The 23,642-nt window shown below is 43.9% G+C and overlaps 1 protein-coding gene across 1 annotated transcript in view; it reads left to right on the top strand.

Annotated features, from left to right (window-relative positions):
• Positions 1-12,649: 12,649 nt before the first annotated feature.
• Positions 12,650-23,642, top strand: part of LOC122551926 (activin receptor type-1B-like) — a 55,296-nt gene continuing 44,303 nt past the window's right edge. The window contains exons 1-2 of the mRNA XM_087988565.1: positions 12,650-12,668; positions 14,812-15,057. Of these exons, the coding sequence (XP_087844691.1) occupies positions 12,650-12,668; positions 14,812-15,057 (265 nt within the window). The remainder of the gene's footprint in view (positions 12,669-14,811; positions 15,058-23,642) is intronic.

The raw sequence follows: 23,642 nt of genomic DNA, 5'->3' as shown, positions 1-23,642 counted from the left end.
GTTGGAGAGACAGATAGAAGCAATGAGGTATTTGCAATTGCAACAGTATGTGATGGATGGCAGTTATAGGAAGGGGGAAAAGTCTCAGATACAGTCACATAGATGGGTTAACTCCAGGAAGGGTAAGAGAGGTCGGCACTTAGGGCAGGAGTCTTTTGTGAATATATCCATTTCAAACAAGTATGCTGTTTTGGAAAATGTAGGGGGTGATGGATTCTTAGGGGAACGTAGCACGAACAGCCAAGTTTCTGGTATTGAGACTGGCTCTAATGCAATGAGGGGTACGTCGGTTTCCAAGAGATCAATTGTGTTAGGGGATTCTGTAGTCCGAAGTACAGACAGACGTTTCTGTGGCCAGCAGAGAAAAAGCAGAATGGTGTGTTGTTTCCCTGGTGCCAGGATCAAGGATGTCTCAGAGAGGGTGCAGAATGTTCTCATGGGGGACAATTGTCAGCAAGAGGTCATTGTCCACATTGGAACCAACAATATAGGAAGGGACAAGGTTGAGATTCTGAATGGAGATTAAGCAGAAATTTAAAAAGGAGGTCCTCAAGGGTAGTAATATCTGGATTACTCCCAGTGCTACGAGCTAGTGAGGGCAGGAATAGGAGGATAGAGCAGATGAATGCATGGCTGAGGAGCTGGTGTATGGGGGAAGGATTCACATTTTTGGATCATTAGAATCTCTTTTGGGGTAGAAGTGACCTGTACAAGAAGGACGGATTGCACCTAAATTGGAAGGGGACTAATATACTGGCAGGGAAATTTGGTAGAGTTACTCGGGAGGATTTAAACTAGTAAGGTGGGGGGTGGGACCCATGGAGATAGTGAGGAAAGAGATCAAGCTGAGACTGGTATAGTTGAGAATAGAAGTGAGTCAAACAGTCAGGGCAGGTAGGGACAAGGTAGGACTAATAAATTAAACTACATTTATTTCAATGCAAGGGGCCTAACAGGGAAGGCAGCTGAACTCAGGGCATGGTTAGGAACATGGGACTGGGATATCATAGCAATTACAGAAACATGGCTCAGGGATGGGCAGGACTGGCTGCTTAATGTTCCAGGATACAAATGCTACAGAAAGGATAGAAAGGGAGGCAAGAGAGGAGGGGGAGTGGTGTTTTGATAAGGGATAGCATTACAGCTGTGCTGAGGGAGGATATTCCCTGGAATACATCCAGTGAAGTTATTTGGGTCGAACTGAGAAATAAGAAAGGGACGATAACCTTATTGGGATTGCATTATAGACACCCTAATAGTCAGAGGGAAATTGAGAAACAAACTTGTAAGGAGATCTCAGCTGTCTGTAAGAATAATGGTAGGGGATTTTAACTTTCCAAACATAGACTGGGACTGCCATAGTGTTAAAGGTTTAGATGGAGAGAAATTTCTTAAGGGCGTACAAGACAATTTTCTGATTCAGTATGTGGATGTACCTACTAGAGAAGGTGCAAAATCTGACCTACTCTTGGGAAATAAGGCAGGGCAGGTGACTGAGGTGTCATGGGAGGAACACTTTAGGGCCAGCAACCATAATTCTATTCGTCTTAAAAACGTGATGGAAAAGGATAGACCAGATCTAAAAGTTGAAGTTCTAAATTGGAGAAAGGCCAATTTTGCCGGTATTAGGCAAGAATTTTTGAAAGCTGATTGGAGGCGGATGTTCACAGGTAAAGGGACGAACGGAAAATGGGAAGCCTTCAGAAATGAGATAACAAGAATCCAGAGAAAGTATATTCCTGTCAGGGTGAAAGGAAAGGCTGGTAGGTATAGGGAATGCTGGATGACTAAAGAAATTGAGTGTTTGGTTAAGAAAAAGAAGGAAGCATATGTCAGGTATAGACAGGATAGATCGAGTGAATCCTTAGAAGAGTATAAGCGAAGTAGGAGTATACTTAAGAGGAAAATAGGAGGGCAAAAAGGGGACATGAGATAGCTTTGGCATATAGAATTAAGGAGAATCCAAAGGGTTTTTGCAAATATATTAAGGACAAAAGGGTAACTAGGGAGAGAATAGGGCCCCTCAAAGATCAACAAGGCGGCCTTTGTGTGGGGCCACAGAAAATGGGGGAGACACTAAATGAATATTTTGCATCAGTATTTACTGTGGAAAAGGATATGGAAGATATAGACTGAAGGGAAATAGATGTTGATTTCTTGCAAAATGTCCAGATTACAGAGGAGGAAGTGCTGGGTGTCTTGAAACGGTTAAAGGTGAATAAATCCCCAGGACCTGATCAGGTGTACCCGAGAACTCTGTGGGAAGCTAGAGAAGCGATTGCTGGGCCTCTTGCTGAGATATTTGTATCATCGATAGTCACAGGTGAGGTTGGAGGTTGGCAAACATGGTGCCACTGTTTAAGAAGGGTGGTAAAGACAAGCCAGGGAACTATAGACCGGTGATCCTGACCTCAGTGGTGGGCAAGTTGTTGGAGGGAATCCTGAGGGACAGGATGTACATGTATTTGGAAAGGCAAGGACTGATTAGGGATAGTCAAAATGTCTTTGTGCGTGGGAAATCATGTCTCACAAACTTGATTGAGTTTTTGAAGAAGTAACAAAGAGGATTGATGAAGGCAGAGCAGTAGATAAGATCTATATGGACTTCAGTAAGGCATTCAACAAGGTTCCCCATGGGAGACTGATTAGCAAGGTTAGATCTCATGGAATACAAGGAAAACTAGCCATTTGGATACAGAACTGGCTCAAAGGTAGAAGACAGAGGGTGGTGGTGGAGGATTGTTTTTCAGACTGGAGGCCTGTGACCAGTGGAGTGCCACTAGGATCAGTGCTGGGCCTCTACTTTTTGTCATTTACATAAATGATTTGGACGTGAGCATAAGATGTACAGTTAGTAAGTTTGCAGATGACACCAAAATTGGAGGTGTCATGGACAGCGAAGAGAATTACCTCAGATTACAAAATGATCTGGACCAGATAGGCCAATGGGCTAAGAAGTGGCAGATGGAGTTTAATTCAGATAAATGCGAGCTGCTGCATTTTGGGAAAGCAAATCTTAGCAGGACTTATACACTTAATGGTCAGGTCCTAGGGAGTGTTGCTGAACAAAGAGATCTTGGAGTCGCAGGTTCATAACTCCTTGAAATTGGAGTCGCAGGTAGATAGGATAGTGAAGAAGGCGTTTGGTATGCTTTCCTTTATCGGTCAGAGTATTGAGTACAGGAGTTGGGAGATCATGTTGCGGCTGTACAGGACATTGTTTAGGCCACTATTGGAATATTGCGTGCAATTCTGGTCTCCTTCCTATCGGAAAGATGTTGTGAAACTTGAAGTGGTTCAGAAAAGACTTACAATGTTGTTGCAAGGGTTGGAGGATTTGAGCTATAGGCAGAGGCTGAACAGGCTGGGGCTGTTTTCCCTGGAGCGTCGGAGGCTGAGGGGTGACCTTATAGAGGTTTACAAAATTATGAGGGGCATGGATACGATAAATAGACAAAGTCTTTTCCCTGGGGTCGGGAACTCCAGAACTAGAGGGCATAGGTTTAGGCTGAGAGGGGAAAGATATAAAAGAGACCTAAGGGGCAACATTTTCATGCAGAGGGTGGTATGTATATGGAATGAGCTGCCAGAGGATGTGGTGGAGGCTGGTACAATTGCAACATTTAAGAGGCATTAGGATGGGTATATGAATAGGAAGGGTTTGGAGGGTTATGGGCCGGGTGCTGGTAGGTGGGACTAGATTGGGTTGGGATATCTGTTCGGCATGGACAGGTTGGACCATGCTGTACATCTCTATGACTCTATGACTCTATCTGCACATTTCAGGAACCTACAACCACTAAACAGAGATCATAATAGATATCAAATTTCTCACCGTAAAATTGTGCAGCCATGTGTTTCTTTTCTGAAACAAACAGTTCTTTCTCCTTGCAATCCTCAGTTTTTAAAGACATAAATATAAACTGACATTGATCTTATATAAGCATATTACATTCTAGAAACCAGCTATCCTGTAAAGTTAGCAGGTCTTACATTGCCATCCAATCACGAACTTGAGTACATAAACCTAGCTGACACTTCAGCGCAATAAAGAAGGTGCTGCTGTGTGTTTGGAGGTACCAGTGTTTGGATAATGCATTAATCTTTGTTTTGTTCATCTGGTGATCTTGTAACATTATTTGAAGAACAGGCAATTTTTAAAAAATCTATGGAATTTGGGCATTGCTGGCTGTGCTAGCATTTATTACTCATCCCTAAGTCCTTTTGAGAAGGTGGTGCTGAGCTGCTTGTTTGAACTACTGCAGTCCATTTCGTATAGCTAGACCCATAACGCTGTTAAGGAGGGAATTGCAGCATTTTCATTCAGTGAAGAAATGGCAATATCTTTCCAAATCAGGCTGGTAAGTTGCTTGGAGGAGAATTTATAGGTGATGGTGTTCCCTTATATCTACCATCCAATTCAATTCACTACATGTGAGATAAAGAAGTGGCTAAGACTTTGGATACTGCAAAGGCTATGGATCTTGAAAACATTCTGGCAATAGTACTGAAGGTATGTGCTTTAGAATTTGCCATGCCCTTCGTCAAGCTGTTCCAGTACAGGTAGAATACCAACAGCTATCTGGCAATGTGGAAAATGACTCGGGTATGTCCTATACATAAAAATGCAGGACAAATTCAATTACACCAATTGCTGCTCCATCAGTCTATTCTTAATCATCAATAAAGTGAGGAAGTTGATAGCAGGGGCTATCAAGCAGCACCTGCTTAGCAATAGCCTGCTCAGTTTGAATTTGGCCAAGGCCACTCATGATTTCATTACAGCCTTAGTTCAAACATGGTCATAAGAGTATAAGGACCTTTGTTTCTTTTATTTAACATGTCCACGCACGTGTGACAACACAAAGGGCACTGTACGTAGCCTCTATTGGGACTTACAAGTTGCTCTGTGGAAGAGCAGCTTAGATGAACATTGGTTCATATACCTCCTGAGCTAGTAAAAATCAATTAAAATAAAATTTAATTCCATACCATGCATCAATTATCAAACAGTGACAGGACTATCGGTGAATTTGCTCTGTAAAGTACATTTCTGCTTTCTACTCAAGATACTTACTTGAGTAGTTATTCAGATATGCAAGGAAAGGCCATAAGACATGGGAGCAGTCCATTGAGTCTGCTTGGTTATTCAATGAGATCATACATGATCTGATAATCCTCAACTCCATTTCCTGCCTTTTCCTCATAACTCTTGATTCTCTTACAGATTAAAAATCTGCCTGTTTCAGTCTTTGATATACTTACACCAATCTCAACATTCCACTATGGTAAAGCATTGTGCAAATTCATTACCTTCTGAGTGAAGAAATTCCTCCTCATTTCTGTTTTATTGTTTGATCACTTATGCTGAGATTAAGCCCTCTAGTCCTAGACTCTCCCATGTGGGGAAGCAACCTTACCATATCTATCCTGCCAAGTCTTCTAAGAATCTTGTTTATGACAATAAGGTTGCTTCTCATTCTTAATACCAATGAGTACAGGCCCAATGTACTCAACCTCTCACTTAAGAAAACCCATCAGTGCCCAGGATCAGCACAGTGAACCTTCTCTGGATCTCAGCCTATCTTTCCTTTGATAAAGGGACCAAGACTATTCATATTATTCCAGTCATAAACTGAATTGTGCCTTATACATTCCTTTGAAATAAATGCCCACAGTCTATTTACCTTCCCTATTCCACATTGAACTTGGATGCCAGCTTTTTAGTGATTTATGGATAAGGAACCCCAAAGTCCTCTGCCCTGCAGCTTTCCACATTCTTTCTCCATTTAAATAATGTTCAGTTCCTACATTCCTCTTGTCAAAGTGCAGAACCTCACATTTTCAAAATGCTTCAGTGCAGAGGGATCTGGGTTTCCTCCATTAGGCCATTAGAATTAGGAGCAGAAATAGGCTGTTTGGCCCCTTAAGGCTGCCCCGTCATTCAATGTTCTGACATTCCTCATATCCACTTTCCTGCATTTTCTCCACAACTCTTGATTCCCCAAGTGATCAAGAATCTTTCTATCTCAGCCTTAAATATCTCAGTCTTACTCAAACATCTGAGAGAAGAAATTCCTTCCATTGGCATTAATTTGATGCTGCATTATTGTGAGATTATGCTGTCTGGTCCGAGAATGTCCCATGAGAGCACATGTCTTCTCAGCATTTACTCTATCAAGCCTCTAAAGAATTCTACGTGTTTCAATGAAATCACCTCTCTTTCTTCTAAATTCCAGTGAGTTGCAACATGTTTGGCCTTTGCTCATAGGACAATCCCTCCATACAAGGGCAATCCTTTATAAACCTTCTCTGAACTGCTTCCAATGAAATGATATTTTTCCTTAAATAAGGGGACCAAAATAGCTCACAATTCTCTAGATATGGCCTCCCAACCACCCCCCACCCCCACCTTGTATAGTTACAGTAAGACCTCTTTACTCTAATACTTCAACCCTCTTGAAATAAGGACCAACTTTCCATTACCCATATGCCATACCTGCATGCTAGCTTTGTGTTCATGTACAAGTATCTGCAAGTTCTGTTCTGCAACATTTCTCCATTTAAGTGATATTCTGCTTTTTTGTTTTCTCTTTCATAATGAACAAAATAACATTTTCTCACATCACGCTCTACTTATCAACTTTTGCCCATTTACTTAATCCATTGATATCTCTCTAAACTGTTTACATCCTTCTTGCCTTTCCACCTAATTTTGTTGTGTCTGCAAATTTGCCTACAATACATTCTTTTCCATCCTCCAAGTCATTAATAGATATTGTGAACAGTTGTGATCTCAGCACTGATTCCTGTGGAACCCACTGGTCACAGGTTGCCAAACTGAAAAGGAATTCTTTATCTCCACTCGCTGTTTCCTGCCCATTTGCCAATTCTGTATCCATGCCAATATACTACCTCCAACACTGTGAGTTTTTATCTCATGACTTTACCTTTTGTGAGGTACCTTGTCCAATGTCTTCTGTAAATGTTAATACAACATATCTACTGGTTTTTCTCTATCTACTCTATTTGAAGATTTCTCAAAGGACATGCACTACAGAAATGGTGAGACTTTTTGGGATGGTTCCTGTGGAGGGAGTCATAAGCAGTGGAGGTTTGATGGCAAGGATAGGCCTCTGGTTTTCAGTAGCCACCTCCTTCTTCCTACCTCTTGCCCATCCATGCTCCCAGATAATGACAAATGAAGGCCACCCCAATATGGCAGGCAGACTGCCTTGGTTTCCCTATCTGGAAAGCATCCATTTTTCTCTCCTGCTGGAAAAGTGGCTGACAGTGGGTCAAGGCCCTTATGTGGTCATTAATTAGTGGCAGGTTGTGAAGGTCACCCATGTACCTTCTCACCCAGAAATTGACAGGATAGATGATGGAAAGGGCCTGAGTATCTCAACAGTATCAAAACACCCCATTATTTCCCCTTTTTGTGACATTGCCCCATTACCTCCATGGTAAAGAAAATACAACAGTGGCTCCTCAATTAGCCATGTAAAAGGAATTTGTAGCCCTGAGCAGGACAGTGCGTTCCATGAAAGGAAAGACTGGTAGGTATAGGGAATGCAGGATGACTAAAGAAATTGAGGGTTTGGTTAAGAAAAAGAAGGAAGCATATGTAAGGTATAGACAGGGTAGATCGAATGAATCCTTAGAGTATAAAGGAAGTAGGAGTATACTTAAGAGGGAAATCAGGAGGGCAAAAAGGGGACATGAGATAGCTTTGGCAAATAGAATTAAGGAGAATCCAAAGGATTTTTACAAATACATTAAGGACAAAAGGGTAACTAGGGAGAGAATAGGACTCCTCAAAGATCAGCAAGGCGGCCTTTGTGTGGAGCCGCAGGAAATGGGGGAGATACTAAACGAGTATTTTGCATCAGTATTTACTGTGGAAAAGGATATGGAAGATATGGACTGAAGGGAAATAGATGGTGACATCTTGCAAAATGTCCATATTACAGAGAAGGAAGTGCTGGTTGTCTTGAAATGGGTAAAGGTGGAGAAATCCCCAGGACCTGATCAGGTGTACCTGAGAACTCTGTGGGAAGCTAGAGAAGTGATTGCTGGGCCTCTTGCTAAGATACTTGTATCATCGATAGTCCCAGATGAGGTGCGGAAGACTGGAGGTTGGCAAATGTGGTGCCACTGTTTAAGAAGGATGGTAAGTACAAGCCAGGAAACTATAGACCAGTGAGGCAGTCCTCGGTGGTGGGCAAGTTATTGGAGGGAATCCTGAGGGACAGGATGTACATGTACTTGGAAAGGCATGGACTGATTAGGGATAGTCAAAATGGCTTTGTGCATGGGAAATCATGTCTCACAAACTTGATTGAGTTTTTTGAAGAAGTAACAAAGAGGATTGATGAGCGCAGAGCAGTAGATGTGATCTATATGGACTTCAGTAAGCCGTTCGACAAGATTCCCCATGGGAGACTGATTAGCAAGGTTAGATCTCACGGAATACAGGGAGAACTAGCCATTTGGATACAGAACTGGCTCAAAGGTAGAAGACAGAGGGTGGTAGTGGAGGGTTGTTTTTCAGACTGGAGGCCTGTGACCAGTGGAGTGCCACAAGGATCGGTGCTGAGTCCTCTATTTTTTGTCATTTACATAAATGATTTGGATGCGAGCATAAGAGGTACAGTTAGTAAGTTTGCAGTTGACACCAAAATTGGAGGTGTTGTGGACAGCGAAGAGGGTTACCTCAGATTACGATAGGATCTTGACCAGATAGGCCAATGGGCTGAGAAGTGGCAGATGGAGTTTAATTTCAATAAATGCGGGGTGCTGCATTTTGGGAAAGCAAATCTTAGCAGGACTTATACTCTTAATGGTAAGGTTCTAGGGAGTGTTGCTGAACAAAGAGATCTTGGGGTGCAGGTTCATAGCTCCTTGAAAGTGGAGTTGCAGGTAGATAGGATAGTGAAGGCGGCGTTTGGTATGCTTTCCTTTATTGGTCAGAGTATTGAGTACAGGAGTTGGGAGGTCATGTTACGGCTGTACAGGACATGGGTTAGGCCACTGTTGGAATATTGCATGCAATTCTGGTCTCCTTCCTATCGGAAAGATGTTGTGAAGCTTAAAGGGTTTAGAAAAGATTTACAAGGATGTTGCCAGAGTTGGAGGATTTGAGCTATAGGGAGAGGCTGAACAGGCTGGGAGCTGTTTTCCCTGGAGCGTCGGAGGCTGAGGGGTTACCTTATAGAGGTTTACAAAATTATGAGGGGCATGGATAGGGTAAATAGGCAAAGTCTTTTCCCTGGGATTGGGGATTCCAGAACTAGAGGGCATAGGTTTAGTGTGAGAGGGGAAAGATATAAAAGAGACCTAAAGGGCAACGTTTTCACACAAAGGGTGGTACAGGCATGGAATGAGCTACCAGCGGAAGTGTGGAGGCTGGTACAACTGCATCATTTAAGAGGCATTTGGATGGGTATAGAAATAGGAAGGGTTTGGAAGGATATGGGCTGGGTGCTGGTCGGTGGGACTAGATTGGATTGGGATATCTGGTCAGCATGGATGGGTTGGACCAAAGGGTCTGTTTCCATGCTGTACATCTCTATGACTATATAACAACTTTCCTTTTGCAGTCATAACATTCCGTGGCTAAAGTGGAGGATTCTCATCTTCTTATGGCTAAACTGGAGAACTTCCACCTTTTACAACTAAATAGTAAATTCATGCCTTTAGTGGTTAACATGGTGAATTCCCTGTTTTCTTCAGATTCCTACGAGTCAATCCTAATAAATTATTCACCTTTCATTAACAGTTTTACTAAATGTATCCCATTGCCTGCAGCTTTCATAGAATACGTTTTGATTAAAAACTCATGCTCTTTGCTGCTTCTAAAAAATATATATTGCGTTTTCACTCTTATCCTTGGCTGATTCCTGCTCCTCAGAGTTTAATAAATGCATCCTTCAGTTAGAATGAAGGATCCCCCACCTTTTTAGTCGCTAAACTAAGGTCTCCTAATTTACTTCATCACTTAGACTATGGTTGCTTAGGCTCCTAATTTGATCCTTTTTGCTTTAATTTTGGATCTGCAATGTTCCTGAGCCTGTTCTGAGTTGTGAGTATTACTTTACTTGTCATATTCCCAGCCTATAATACCCTTCACAACTGGGGCTTTAAACTTTATTCTTGAAGGTTCTGGTGTTTGCTGTCTGTGTGGCTGAACCCTGACTCCATCAGTTTTTAGTCATCGTAAAAATGCCTCAGAGTTACTTTGATACAGTGAATTTCTTTTGTTATCTAAAAACATGAACGTTTTCTGCTATTGTTTATTTGGAGACTATCCCCCATCATACGCTGTATGATTTTACAACTGTGGTCTGTTTCCATAGACTATGACCAGTTGATGCAGACTATCTCTGCTTTGGGTAACTAATTCTTCTTCTCCAAGGAGTTCTTAATATTTGTGCTGGCAGAAGTGGAACACCAGGCATTGACCCATGCACTGGAAAAGACAACAGCAGAAACAGCCCTGTCGACCCTGCATAGTCCTCCTTACTAACAATTGGAGACCAGTGCCAAAATTGGGAGAGCTGTCTCACAGACTGGTCAAGTAACAGCTTGACACAATCATACTCACAGAATCATACCTTACAGACGACGTTCCAGACACCATCATCACTCTTCCAGGATATCTCCTGACCCACTGACAGGACAGACCCAGCGGAGATGGTGGCACAGTGGTATACATTCGGATGGGAGTTGCCCTGGGAGTCCTCTTAACATTGACTCCAGACCCCAAGAAGTTTCATGGCTTCAGGTTAAACGTGGACAAGGAAACCTCCTGCTGATTCCCACATACCGTCCTCCCTTGAATTATGAATCCACGTTAAACAACACTTGGAGGGAGCACTGAGGGTGACAACAATGCAAAATGTACTCTGGGTGGGGATTTCAATGTCACACCAAGTGAACTAGGTAGATCCTAAAGGACATAGCTGTTAGACTGGGTCTGCAGCAGGTGTTGAGGGAGCCAACAAGCGGGAAATATAGATTTGACTACATCTTTATCAATCTGCTGGTTGCAGATGCTTCTATCCATGACAATGTCAGTAACAGTGACCATCACACTATCTTTGTGGAGATGAAGTCCCACCTTCACCTTTCCATCATGTTGGAAAGATCACCCTGGCTCAATGGACCCTGCAGGAGGGCATGCAAGGAGGAGTATCAGGCATACCGAAACATAGGTGTCAGCCTGATGATGTGACCAAATAGGACTTCTTGCATACTAAACAGCATATGCAGTAAGTGAAAGATAGAGCTAAGGGATCACACAACCAATGGATCAGAACTAAGATCTGCAGTCCTGCCACATCCCGTCATGAATGCTGTTGGACAATTAAACAACTCATTCGAGGAGATGCCACAAATATCCCACCTTCAATGATGGAAGAGTCCAACACATTAGGGCTGGAGCATTCACAGCAATCTTCAACCAGAAATGCTGAATGGATGATCCATCTTGGCCTCCTCCAGTGGTCCCCAGCACCACAGATACCAGTTTTCTATCAATTTGATTCACATCCACATGATATCAAAAAACGATTGAAAGCACTGGACAGTGGAGAAAGTGAGGACTGCAGGTACTCTTCAGCCATGTTCTCAAACTCAGACTTGCTACCACAGCCACATCTCCTTCCTCAGCACCTGCCTACGGAACCGACTGACCCCACACGGACTCCGGACTACATTCAGACCAACAAAATTTGGACCCAACCAGGACAACCAGTACCTACAACAAATCCGAAGCCTCCAGCAACAGACCTCCTTCCGGATCCTCTGCTCCACGCTTGCAGCCGTGCGCCGCTACCTACATTCCTGAAGAAGGGCTCATGCCCGAAACGTCAATTCTCCTGCTCCTTGGATGCTGCCTGACCTGCTGCGCTTTTCCAGCAACACATTTTCGGCACTGGACAGTTCAAAGACTTTGGAACTTGACAACATCCCAGCAAGAGTAATGAAGATGTGTCCAGGACTCACCTAGTCAAGCTTTTCCAAGACAGTTAGAACACTGGCATCTATCCAGATATGTCCTGTACAGAAGAAGCAGGACATATCCAATCTGGCCAACTACCAGCCCATCAGTATACTCTCAATCATCAGTGATTGAGGGGGTTATCAACCGTGCTATCAAGCAACAACTGCTCAGCAATAACCTGCTCAGTGATGCCCAGTTTGGGTTCCGTCAGGGCCACTTAGCTCCTGACCTCATTATAGCCGGAGTTTAAACAGGGAGAAAAGAGCTGAATACAGAGGTGAGTTGAGAGTGACAGCCCTTGACATCAAGGCCGCATTCAATCGAGTGTGGCATCAAGGAGCCCTAGCAGTCCTGGAATCAGTAGATATAAGAGGCATGAGAGTTGGAGTCAAACCTGGCATGTAGTATCAAAACAAAAAATTACAGCACAGGAACAGGTCCTTCGGCCCTCCAATCCTGAACCAATCCAGATTCTCTATCTAACGCTGTTGTTTATTTTCTAAGGATCTATATCCCTGCCCATTCATGAATCTGTCTAGATAAATATTAAATGACGCTATAATGCCTGCCTCTACCACTTCCGCTGGCAACATGTTCCAGGCACCCACCATTCTCTGTTTAAAAAAAAATGGTTTGGTAAAGATGGTTGTGGTTATTGGAGGTCAGTTTTTTGAAATATAGGACATATCTACAGGATTCCTTAGGGTAGTGTCCTAGGCCCAACTATCTTCAATTGCTTCATCAATGATGAAGGTCATACTTGGGTATATTTGCCAATGATTTCACAATGTTCAGCATTATTCATGACTCTACTGGTATTGAAGCAGTCCATGTTCAAATGCAACAAGATCTGGACATTATCCAGGCTTGGGGTGATAAGTGGCCAGTAGCATTTGCACCATACAAATGCCAGGCAATGACTATCTCCAATAAGACACAATCAAACCATTTGTCCTTGACATTCAATAATGTTACCATCACTATCAACATCCTTGGAATTAATGTTGACCACAAACTCCACTGCAATCACCACATAAACACAATGGCTACAAAAGTAGCTCAATGCCTTGGAATAAAGTGGCAAGTACCTGCCCTCCTGGCACCCCAAATCCTGTCCATCACCTCCAAGCAACAAGTTAGGTGTGTGAAGGAATATTCCACACTTATGTGATAGGTGCAGCACCAGGAACACTGAAGAAGCTTGACACCATCCAGGTCTAAAAGGAGTATCTGGATGTTGGATATTATTCCTCCAAGATGCTAAGCTGTTCTCTCCTCAAGTCTATCTAACATGATCATTGTGCGTGGTGCTTAAGGCACTCCTGAATATTCGCGCTTTTAGATCTTTGTGTTCTTATACAACAGTATCTGTATTTTTGTATGTGCTGTTTGGTTGAGAATGAACAGGAATGTCATTTGTATGCACAGCATTTGAGTCTGCACCAGCAAAGGAGAACAACCTCTCAGCGCTACAGCTAAAGAGTTTAATGATGCACGTTCTTCAATTTGGGCTGTATACAGTTGGGGCTAACATCAGAACATGATATCATGTGAGCAGTTCAAGATATCCAGAAAGGGAGCAGAGCTTGTACAAAGATGAAATGTATATGAAGATCTAGTTATAACTATAGAATTCATATGTTAAAAGACCGTAGACTTGAACAGCATAGTTTTGGGAAACAAAATAGTCTGAAAGTCAACTGCACAATAAAGCAGTGACAAAAGAAAACAGTGACACTGGATAATACAAAAGTGATGAGAGTTGTCATCATCAGGGACAGAAATCTATCATATCCAAAATACCTGCCAACAAAACCAAGGCACTCATTATGGGCAGGGCTGAAATTAAGTACTAGTCAGTTTTGGTGAGTTTGGATGAGGGTTTCTCTCCATGAACCCTCATGATTTCTTCATAAATTCATCTCGTTATGTATGTATCTCATTCAGTGCCTGTCTACATATATTCTGCTCCTCGACGCAGGTGGAAGTGCTGGCCACAGCTGGGACCTCCAAGGATCCTGGGAGTGATGCAGTTTTAAAGCCCAGTCATGCACCCGTCAGATGCAGGCCCTCCTGGTTCCTGTCAATTGACTCAGACATGTCAAGGATGCTGAGCAGCCTTGTTGGTTGAACATCTGTATTTTTGGTTGCTGCCCATGTAGCATGCCCTGAGGTGTTGATGCCTGGAAGGCTGGAGGAGAAAGAAGTAAACTGAAGTCACCAGGTTACTGTTCTGACTTTTATGCCAGGAATTATCACTGTCTAGTTCGTATCTAGTGGGTGGGAGAATTAGAAAATGCATTTTATTGAGGCTAGATGAGATAATGTTAATGCAAGTAAGTATGCCTTTGTCTGGTCACAAGCATAAATCTCAACTCACTGCTCAATATTTGGTTGAAAAATGGAACTATTTGCTCTCAACGCAAAACTCCTTGCTGTTGATTACATGTGATTTTTCAACTTTTGCCCAGTACCCAAGTTACTTAGTGGCTAGAAAGATTCCGTCAGTGTTGCGCAAGTTGAGTGATGTAGAGATGGAAAGCCATGAGGGACAATTGGCTGTTTTTACATGTGTAGAATTAATTTTTCTTTTACTTCTGTGTGCTCTGATCATCTTCAGTTCTGGAGTAAAGACAGTCACTCCTTTGAAGCATAATTTGTCTTAATTGTGTCACAAGATACCTTTTTTGTCTCTCTCTCTCTCTCTCTCTCCCTCCCCCCCTTTCCCTTTTGCCCTTCTCCCTTTTTCTGTCACCTTCTTTATGTATTCACATTCTAACACTGGTTCATTTCCATTTTTTTAGGCCTGAAATGTTTATGCATCAATTGTGTGTATAAAAATAACACATGTGAAACAGATGGCATTTGCTTGGCTTCTGCCTTTCTTATTGATAGAACAGTAAAACAGTGGAAGACCTGTGTGCATCGCCAGCAAATGATTCCACCAGGGAACCCCTTCATCTGTGCCAGTGTGAAAATGGTGTCAAAAACCATCTGTTGTGACACAAACTACTGTAATAGCGCAGATGTAGAGCTAGCACTACCTAAAGGTAAGAATGCATACTTCTGACTATGTTATTACATCTTAGTACAGAATTTAAAAGTAGTTTTTAAGGTATGTTAATTAACATGACTTGAAAAAGTCCTTTTGTTAACAAACATCAGGAAATGAATCTAAATGTTTTGAGTTGTAATTATAGACAAATGCTAATGAAGATTATATTACAGCAATAAAAACAAAATATTGTAGATGCTGGTGATCTGAAACAAAAACAGAAAGTGCTGGAAAAAATCAGCAGGTCTGGCAGCAGCTGTGGAGAGATAAACAGAGTTAATGCATGAAATCCAGAATATATCTTCTCTGGAAATGAAGGGGGCTGGAAAATAGATGGGTTTTATGCTATCGATAAAGGTGGACTATGGTGGGGGTAGGGTGATCTGGGTATTGGTGAGGAAAGGGAAGAGGAACAAATGTCACAGATGGTAAAGGCAAAGGAAGTACAAATGGTAATAGAGAAGAGAAGACCTACTCTATGAAACTTGGCAAGGTATCTGGCATGATCAATTGTCATAAATTATACATTCCATGTTGGCTTGCTCTAAATATCTTTTAAATACAAAGAGTTATTAATTTCTTTTCAAGAGAGATGTTGAGGAAGGACAATAATCTAGGAGAGTGTGTGCTTTGGCTCGAGGAGAAGTAAAATTTAATTGTTAGGAGAAAGTGAGGACTGCAGATGCTGGAGATCAGAGCTGAAAATATGTTGCTGGAAAAGCGCAGCAGATCAGGCAGCATCCAAGGAGCAGAAGAATCGATGTTTCGGGCATGAGCCCTTCTTCAGGAATGAGGAAAGTGTGCCAAGTAGGCTAAGGTAAAAGGTAGGGAGGAGTGACTTGGGGGAGGGGCGTTGAAAATGCGATAGGTGGAAGGAGGTTAAGGTGAGGGTGCTAAGGTGAGGGTGATAGGCCGGAGTGGGGGTGGGGGCGGAGAGGTCAGGAAGAAGATTGCAGGTTAGGAAGGTGGTGCTGAGTTCGAGGGTTGGGACTGAGACAAGGTGGGGGGAGGGGAAATGAGGAAACTGGAGAAATCTGAGTTCATCCCTTGTGGTTGGAGGGTTCCTAGGCGGAAGATGAGGCGCTCTTCCTCCAGTCGTCATGTTGCTATGGTCTGGCGATGGAGGAGTCCAAGGACCTGCATGTCCTTGGTGGAGTGGGAGGGGGAGTTGAAGTGTTGAGCCACGGGGTGGTTGGGTTGGTTGGTCCGGGTGTCCCAGAGGTGTTCTCTGAAACGTTCCGCAAGTAGGCGGCCTGTCTCCCCAATATTGAGGAGGCCACATCGGGTGCAGCGGATGCGTGTAGAAGTGCAGGTGAATTTGTGGCGGATATGAAAGGATCCCTTGTGGCCTTGGAGGGAAGTAAAGGGGGAGGTGTGGGCGCAAGTTTTGCATTTCTTGCATTTGCAGGGGAAGGTGCTGAGAGTGGAGGTTGGGTTGGTGGGGGGTGTGGACCTGATGAGGGAGTCACAAGGGAGTGGTCTTTTCGAAACACTGATCGGGAAGGGGAGGGAAATATATCCCTGGTGGTGGGGTCTGTTTGGAGGTGGCAGAAATGACGATGGATGATACGATGTATATGGAGGATGGTGGGGTGGTAGGTGAGGATCAGTGGGGTTCTGTCCTGGTGGCGATTGGAGGGGCGGGGCTCAAGGGCGGAGGAGCGGGAAGTGGAGGAGTTGCAGTGGAGAGCATTTTCGACCACGTCTGGGGGGAAATTGCGGTCTTTGAAGAAGGAGGCCATCTGGGTTGTTCGGTATTGGAACTGGTCCTCCTGGGACCAAATGCGGCGGAGACGAAGGAATTGGGAATATGGGATGGCGTTTTTACAGGGGGCAGGGTGGGAGGAGGTGTAGTCTAGGTAGCTGTGGGAGTCGGTCGGTTTATAGTAAATGTCCATGTTTATTCGGTCACCCGAGATAGAAATGGAGAGGTCTAGGAAGGGGAGGGAGGAGTCTGAGACGGTCCAGGTAAATTTGAGGTTGGGGTGGAAGGTGTTAGTAAAATGGATGAACTGTTCAACCTCCTCGTGGGAGCACGAAGCAGTGCCGATACAGTCATCTATGTAGCGGAGGAAAAGGTGGGGTGTGGTGCCAGTTTAGCTGTGGAAGATGGACTGTTCCACATATCCTATGAAAAGGTAGGCTTAGCTGGGGCCCATGCGGGTGCCCATGGCTACTCCTTTGCTTTGGAGGAAGTGGGAGGATTGGAAAGAGAAGTTGTTCAGAGTGAGGACAGTTCAGTCAGTTGAAGGAGGGTGCCAGTGGAAGGGTACTGGTTGGCAGGAAAGGAAGCAGAGGGCTTTGAGTCCTTCGTGATGGGGGATGGAGGTATACAGGGACTGGATGTCAAGATAAGGTGTTGGGGACCAGGGAAGCGAAAATCATGGAGGAGGTGGAGGGCATGGGTGGTGTCCCGAACGTAGGTGGGGAGTTCTTGGACTATGGGGGATAGGACCGTGTTGAGGTATGCAGAGATGAGTTCGGTGGGCAGGAGCAGGCTGAGACAATGGGAAGGCCGGGGCAGTCAGGTTTGTGGATTTTGGGCAGGAGGTAGAAACAGACGGTGTGGGGTTGTGGAACTATGAGGTTGGAGGCGGTGGATGGGAGATCCCCTGAGGAGATGAGATTCTCGATCGTCTGGGAGATGATGGTTTGGTGGTGGGAGGTGGAGTCATGGTCAAGGGGGCAGTAGGAGGAGGTGTCCGCGAGCTGGCGTTTAGCCTCAGCGGTGTAAAGATCGGTGCGCCAAACTACCACTGCACCTCCCTTGTCTGCCGGTTTGATAGTGAGGTTGGGGTTGGAACGGAGGGAGTGGAGGGCTGCACGTTCCGAGGGTGAGAGGTTGGAGTGGGTGAGAGGGGTGGACAGGTTGAGGCGTTTAATGTCGCGGCGGCAATTAGCTATGAAGAGATCGAGGGCAGGTAAGAGGCCAGCACGGGGTGTCCAGGTGGATGGGGTGTGTTGGAGGCGGAAGTAGGGGTCATCAGAGGGTGGGCGAGAATCCTGGTTGAAGAAGTAGGCGCGGAGGCGAAGGCAGCGGAAGAATTGTTCGATGACTCGCCGCATGTTGAACTCGTTAATCCGAGAGCGTAGGGGAATGAAGGTGACGCCTCTGCCGAGGACTGATCTTTCATCCTCTGAGAGGGGTAGTTCTGGAGGGATGGTGAAAATACAGCCAGGCTGAGAGCTAGGACCTGGTGTGGGGCTGGAGCTGGGAGTGGGGGGGCGGGGTTAGGCGTGGGGGGTGGGGTTGGGCGTGGGGGTGGGAACCGGGTGGGGACGGAATCGGAGAGGGGGTGGGGTTCGGCATGGGGATGGAGATTGGCGTGGGGGCGAGATTATGCGTGCGAATGGAGATCTGCGTGGGGGCGGAGATGCATGCAGCGTGGTCGTTGGGCAGGTGAGTGATGTCACTGGGGGCGGAAGTGGCTGCGGCGACGGCAACCCCAGGGTGGAAGTGGCTGTGGCGACGGCAGAAACGGTGTTGTTCCCGATAGCCATGGACCCCGCGGAGGCCGCGAATCTGTCAGCGATGGTCTTCCTGGCGATCGTGGAGGCGGTTGTCTGGGCGGCGATCGCGGAGGCTGCATGCTCGGTGGGGGCGGAAGTGACGTCATGGTTCACGGCGGCGGTTGCTGCCGAGGGCGCTGCAGCGGCGGCGTGGTTAATGGCGCCCTATTGATTTCGGAGGCCAATGGAAGATTCTGGAACAGTTGAGGAACCCAGAGTGTGGGGGTAAGTACATGAAAGTTTTTGGTACTTACTGTCTTTAATTTCCGATATGGCTAGGAAGACTATGCCTGCCTTTACATAGGATATGTGGAACAGTCCATCTTCCGCAGCTACACTGGCACCACCCCCCACCTTTTCCTCCGCTACATAGATGACTGTATCGGCGCTGCTTCGTGCTCCCACGAGGAGGTTGAACAGTTCATCCACTTTACTCACACCTTCCACCCCGACCTCAAATTTACCTGGACCGTCTCAGACTCCTCCCACCCCTTCCTAGACCTCTCCATTTCTATCTCGGGCGACCGAATCAACATGGACATTTACTCTAAACCGACCGACTCCCACAGCTACCTAGACTACACCTCCTCCCACCCTGCCCCCTGTAAAAACGCCATTCCATATTCCCAATTCCTTCGTCTCCGCCGCATTTGGTCCCAGGAGGTTCAGTTCCAATACCGAACAACCCAGATGGCCTCCTTCTTCAAAGACCGCAATTTCCCCCCAGACGTGGTCGACGATGCTCTCCACTGCATCTCCTCCACTTCCCGCTCCTCCGCCATTGAGCCCCACCCCCAGGACAGAACCCCACTGGTCCTCACCTACCACCCCTCCAACCTCCATATACATCGTATCATCTATCATCATTTCCGCCACCTCTAAACGGACCCCACCACCAGGGATATATTTCCTTCCCCTCCCCTATCAGCTTTCCGAAAAGACCACTCCCTCCGTGACTCCCTCGTCAGGTTCACACCCCCCACCAACCCAACCTCCACTCTCGGCACCTTCCCCTGCAACCGCAAGAAATGCAAAACGTGCACCTCCCCCCTTACTTCCCTCCAAGGCCCCAAGGGATCCTTCCATATCCGCCAAAAATTCACCTACACCTCCACACACATCATTTACTGCATCCACTGCACCTGATGTGGCCTCCTCTATATTGGGGAGACAGGCTGCCTACTTGTGGAAAATTTCAGAGAACACCTCTGGGACACCCGGACCAACCAATCCAACCACCCCGTGGCTCAACACTTCAACTCAGCACCACCTTCCTAACCTGCAATCTTCTTCCTGACCTCTCTGCCCCCACCCCACTCTGGCCTATCACCCTCACCTTATCACCTTCACCTTAACCTCCTTCCACCTATCGCATTTCCAACGCCCCTCCCCCAAATCCTTCCTCCCTACCTTTTATCTTAGCCTGCTTGGCACACTTTCCTCACTCCTGAAGAAGGGCTCATGCCCGAAACGTCGATTCTGCTGCTCCCAGAATTTAATTGTTAGCCAACTAATTTTGTCTGGAAAAGCAAAATATCCAGAAATTACTTTGTGTCCTCAAAATGGAGTCAGTAACCAAGTTGAACTATAGGATAGTAAATAGCTAAAACTGGGAACTTGTACAAAAAATATTTTCATAGGAGTTAGAGAATCGTGCCTTTTAAAGTATTGATGTTTAGACATTTCTCTAATTGGAAACCAAAATATTAATTCTTTGCACTAAAATTTAAGATCTTCGTTAAAGTGAGATGAGGTTACTATGGTGACTAACATGGTTGTTTGAGGTGATTGCTACAAGGAAAAGGTGAAATATTTAAATGTTCAACATTTTGTTCCAATTAGTCTAAGTACTGAAGGAAGCTATTCTGTAGAGGGGTCACTGGACCTGAAATATTGACTCTGCTTTCTCTCCACAGATGCCGCAAGACCTGCTGAGTTTATCCAGCAATGTCTGTTTTTGTACTTGAAGGATATGTTTTTGAAAATCAGGGTCTTTCAGATTATCCTTTCACATGTGCATCGTGATACATATCTAACATTGGACATTATTTTTTGAGTTTTGCAAGCATTAACTGCTTGACTATGGTTGTAATTCACAATTGAACACTTTGGCAAACAAACTTAATTGTGCAAGGAATTACACTAACGATTTAAGATGACCAATCAGGCTCAATAAATGGCTTACCAATGCTTGCTGAAAGATACGTAAGGTGTTGTAGTGCAATGGGTAGTGTCCCTTCCTCCCCCCGCCGCGTTTCAAATCCTACTCTTGGGTTTCAAGGTCAAAGAAGGGGTTTTCAAGTGCGGACACACAAATTGAGTGTTAACTTGTAGATTCTTCTAACATATACCAATGGCAGGTGATTAAAATGAGAGATGTTCCTAATCAGCCATGTGCAGAAAAGAATGTTGGAACTTCTGTCAACACCATCCATAGCTCAGGACTACAGCATACATGAAGAAGGGCATGCTACAACAATAACTTGGATTCTTTGGGACCGATTGGCTTAGTGGCTGATTGGCCGTTGTGATTTGATCACAGTTCTGCCTGGAGTGGATTTGGGACCTGCCTCCTTGCTGTACCAGTGCTGGAGATCATGGTATTTTGGATTGGACTGTCTGTGGGGAGATAATTCAAGAAGAAAACTAAACTACATATATTCACATGCAGACACCTGTCCTCTGCAGGAAAAGAATACCATGTCCATGCGTTGTATCTTGTTTTGCATTAAACATAAGTACATAAAATCATATAAAATAGGAGCAAGAGTAGGCCATTTAGCCCCTTAAACCTGCTCTGCCATTTGATACAATCATTACTGATCATCTAATTCAGTATCCTGTTCTTGCTTTTTCTCATTATCCTTTGTTTGCTTTAGCCCTATGAACGATATGTAACTCGTTCTTGAAAATATTCAATGTTTTGACCTCAACTACTTTCTATGGCCAAATTTCACAGGCTTGCCACTCTCTGGGTGAAGAAATCATTCCATATTGCAGTTCTGAATGGCCTATCCCATACACTTAAATTGTGACCTCTGGTTCTGGACTCCCCAGTCATCAGGAACATCCCTTCTTTATTTACCTGTCGACTCCTGGTTGGATTGTACAGATTTTCACAGGGACAGTAGTTCCCTGGTCCAATTTCCATATCAACACCTTAACCAATCAGTATGTTTTTTTTAATTAAAAATGTTGTTGCTACCTTTGCACTTTACATTCAGCATGACAAAGTCAAGAATGCCAAAAGCTGTCAGAATGTCTCTTTTTATGAACAAAACTCAAGTTTTGTCCTCCCCAAGTGACTCACTTAGCTTTTTTTTACAACTATGCTGTTGTAAAATATCATTACTTTTTCACTTGCATTGATATCTCTGCTGAATCCATGGTATTTAATTTGTGCTTATTGTTATTACTTATCCTGTAAATCATTCTATCGTTGCATGTTCTTTGATTTATAAATGGTTCTTCATTTGTTGTGAATTAAAGTTACTTTTTTCAGTGTAGTATTACGTGATTAAATGTTAATGATCATTATTGCTTGATAACATCTCCAAGAATACATCAAATTGGAGTTGACAATTCTAGACAGTGCTAAATTTGAAATATATTCTTCAATGGCAGTCATTTTGCCAAATACACATAATTGACAACTAAATTTTATCTGAACTTTGAAAGGAAGAATACAAATACATAAAAGGGGCTGTGTAGTGGAATTGTTCCTAGCTCTGGTCCAGAAGGCCTGGGATCAAGTCCCACCTGTTTATTTTCTGGTTGGCTGGCTTTGAAGTAATACTGAATACTAAGTAATACTAAGGGGAAAAAAAGGAAAAATCTAAAAATTTACAAAAATGGCAAAACAGTTTCTTAAACCTTGAAAACAGTGAGCAAGAAGCAGATATCCATTTATAAATGGGAAATGAACCCATTATAATCATGGTAAAAAACATGATTATAAAGACATTCAGGACCTGTGATTGAAACAAGAATTAGGCCTGTTCAATGTGCAAAATTTGGATCAGTTTGAAGTCTCAACAGGTAGCTACAGGCACCAAAAAGTTTATAAAATATGATTATCAGAAAGTGGAGCTGAAGGGAGCAGGATCTTCCTCCAGACGCTTAAGTTCAAACAACAATCTTTCATCTTCCTTATCCTGGGCACTACATCCCACTTCCAAATAGAAGTAAAATACTGTCGATGCTGGAAATTTGAAATAAAATCAGAAAATGCTGGAGAAACATAGCAGGCCAATAGCATCTGTGAGTATGGAAACAGAGTTGATATTTTGAGTCCAATATGACATATTTTTGGTTCTGGAATCTCTGCCAGAAATGTGGAGCTTTATTCTTTTATTTAAAAAAAAGGAAGAATTGAGTGGCAGTCTGCATGCGATTGTCACTATTTGGAAACATTAAGCCTTGAGTATATGCTCATGGAAGTGATAAAGAAAATTTGATGCATGTCACAAGAATATACAACAATCTCATTCCCTGTTGTTAGTCACGGAATGAATAGAATAGTTTTGGAAAGAATGGCCAGTTTTTCAAAGAGATTTTGCATTGTATATAGAATCTAATCTAAGACACTTTCTTAATGAGAAAGAATGACTCTTATCATAAAGGATGGTGTTTTTAATTTTCTCTGTTGATAGGAAACCATCCCAGGAAATCAGACTTGGGATCCAAAGAGCTAACAGCTATAGTAATTGGACTTGTGAGTTTCTTATGCTTGGCCCTGTTAGTGGCTGTTTTCTACAAACGCCATACACTGTGTGCCTACATGAAAGAAAAGAAGAATGATAAAGATTGTGTTTGTAGCATTGTTGCAGAAAGAAAAACACTGAAGGATCACATCATAGATACATCTGCAGGATCGGGCTCTGGTAGGTCAATGTGTTATTACGTACTTCAGAACATCCTTATCTTTCATTCCTTTTGGGTTTTTCAAATTAACTGCAATTATCTAACAATTATCTTCACTGTTAAAAATCACTCACTCATTTTATTGGGTTTCATGTAGGGAAATAACTTGAAATCCTTCATAAACGTCATTACTACATTATCTTATAC

The sequence above is a fragment of the Chiloscyllium plagiosum genome, unplaced genomic scaffold (assembly GCF_037043375.1).
Source record: "Chiloscyllium plagiosum isolate Xiang-an unplaced genomic scaffold, Cpla_swu_hap1 HiC_scaffold_7, whole genome shotgun sequence".
In the NCBI taxonomy this organism is placed as follows: domain Eukaryota; kingdom Metazoa; phylum Chordata; class Chondrichthyes; order Orectolobiformes; family Hemiscylliidae; genus Chiloscyllium; species Chiloscyllium plagiosum.
Note: the sequence above shows the minus strand (reverse complement) of the source record. Positions and strands in the feature narration are given on the sequence as shown.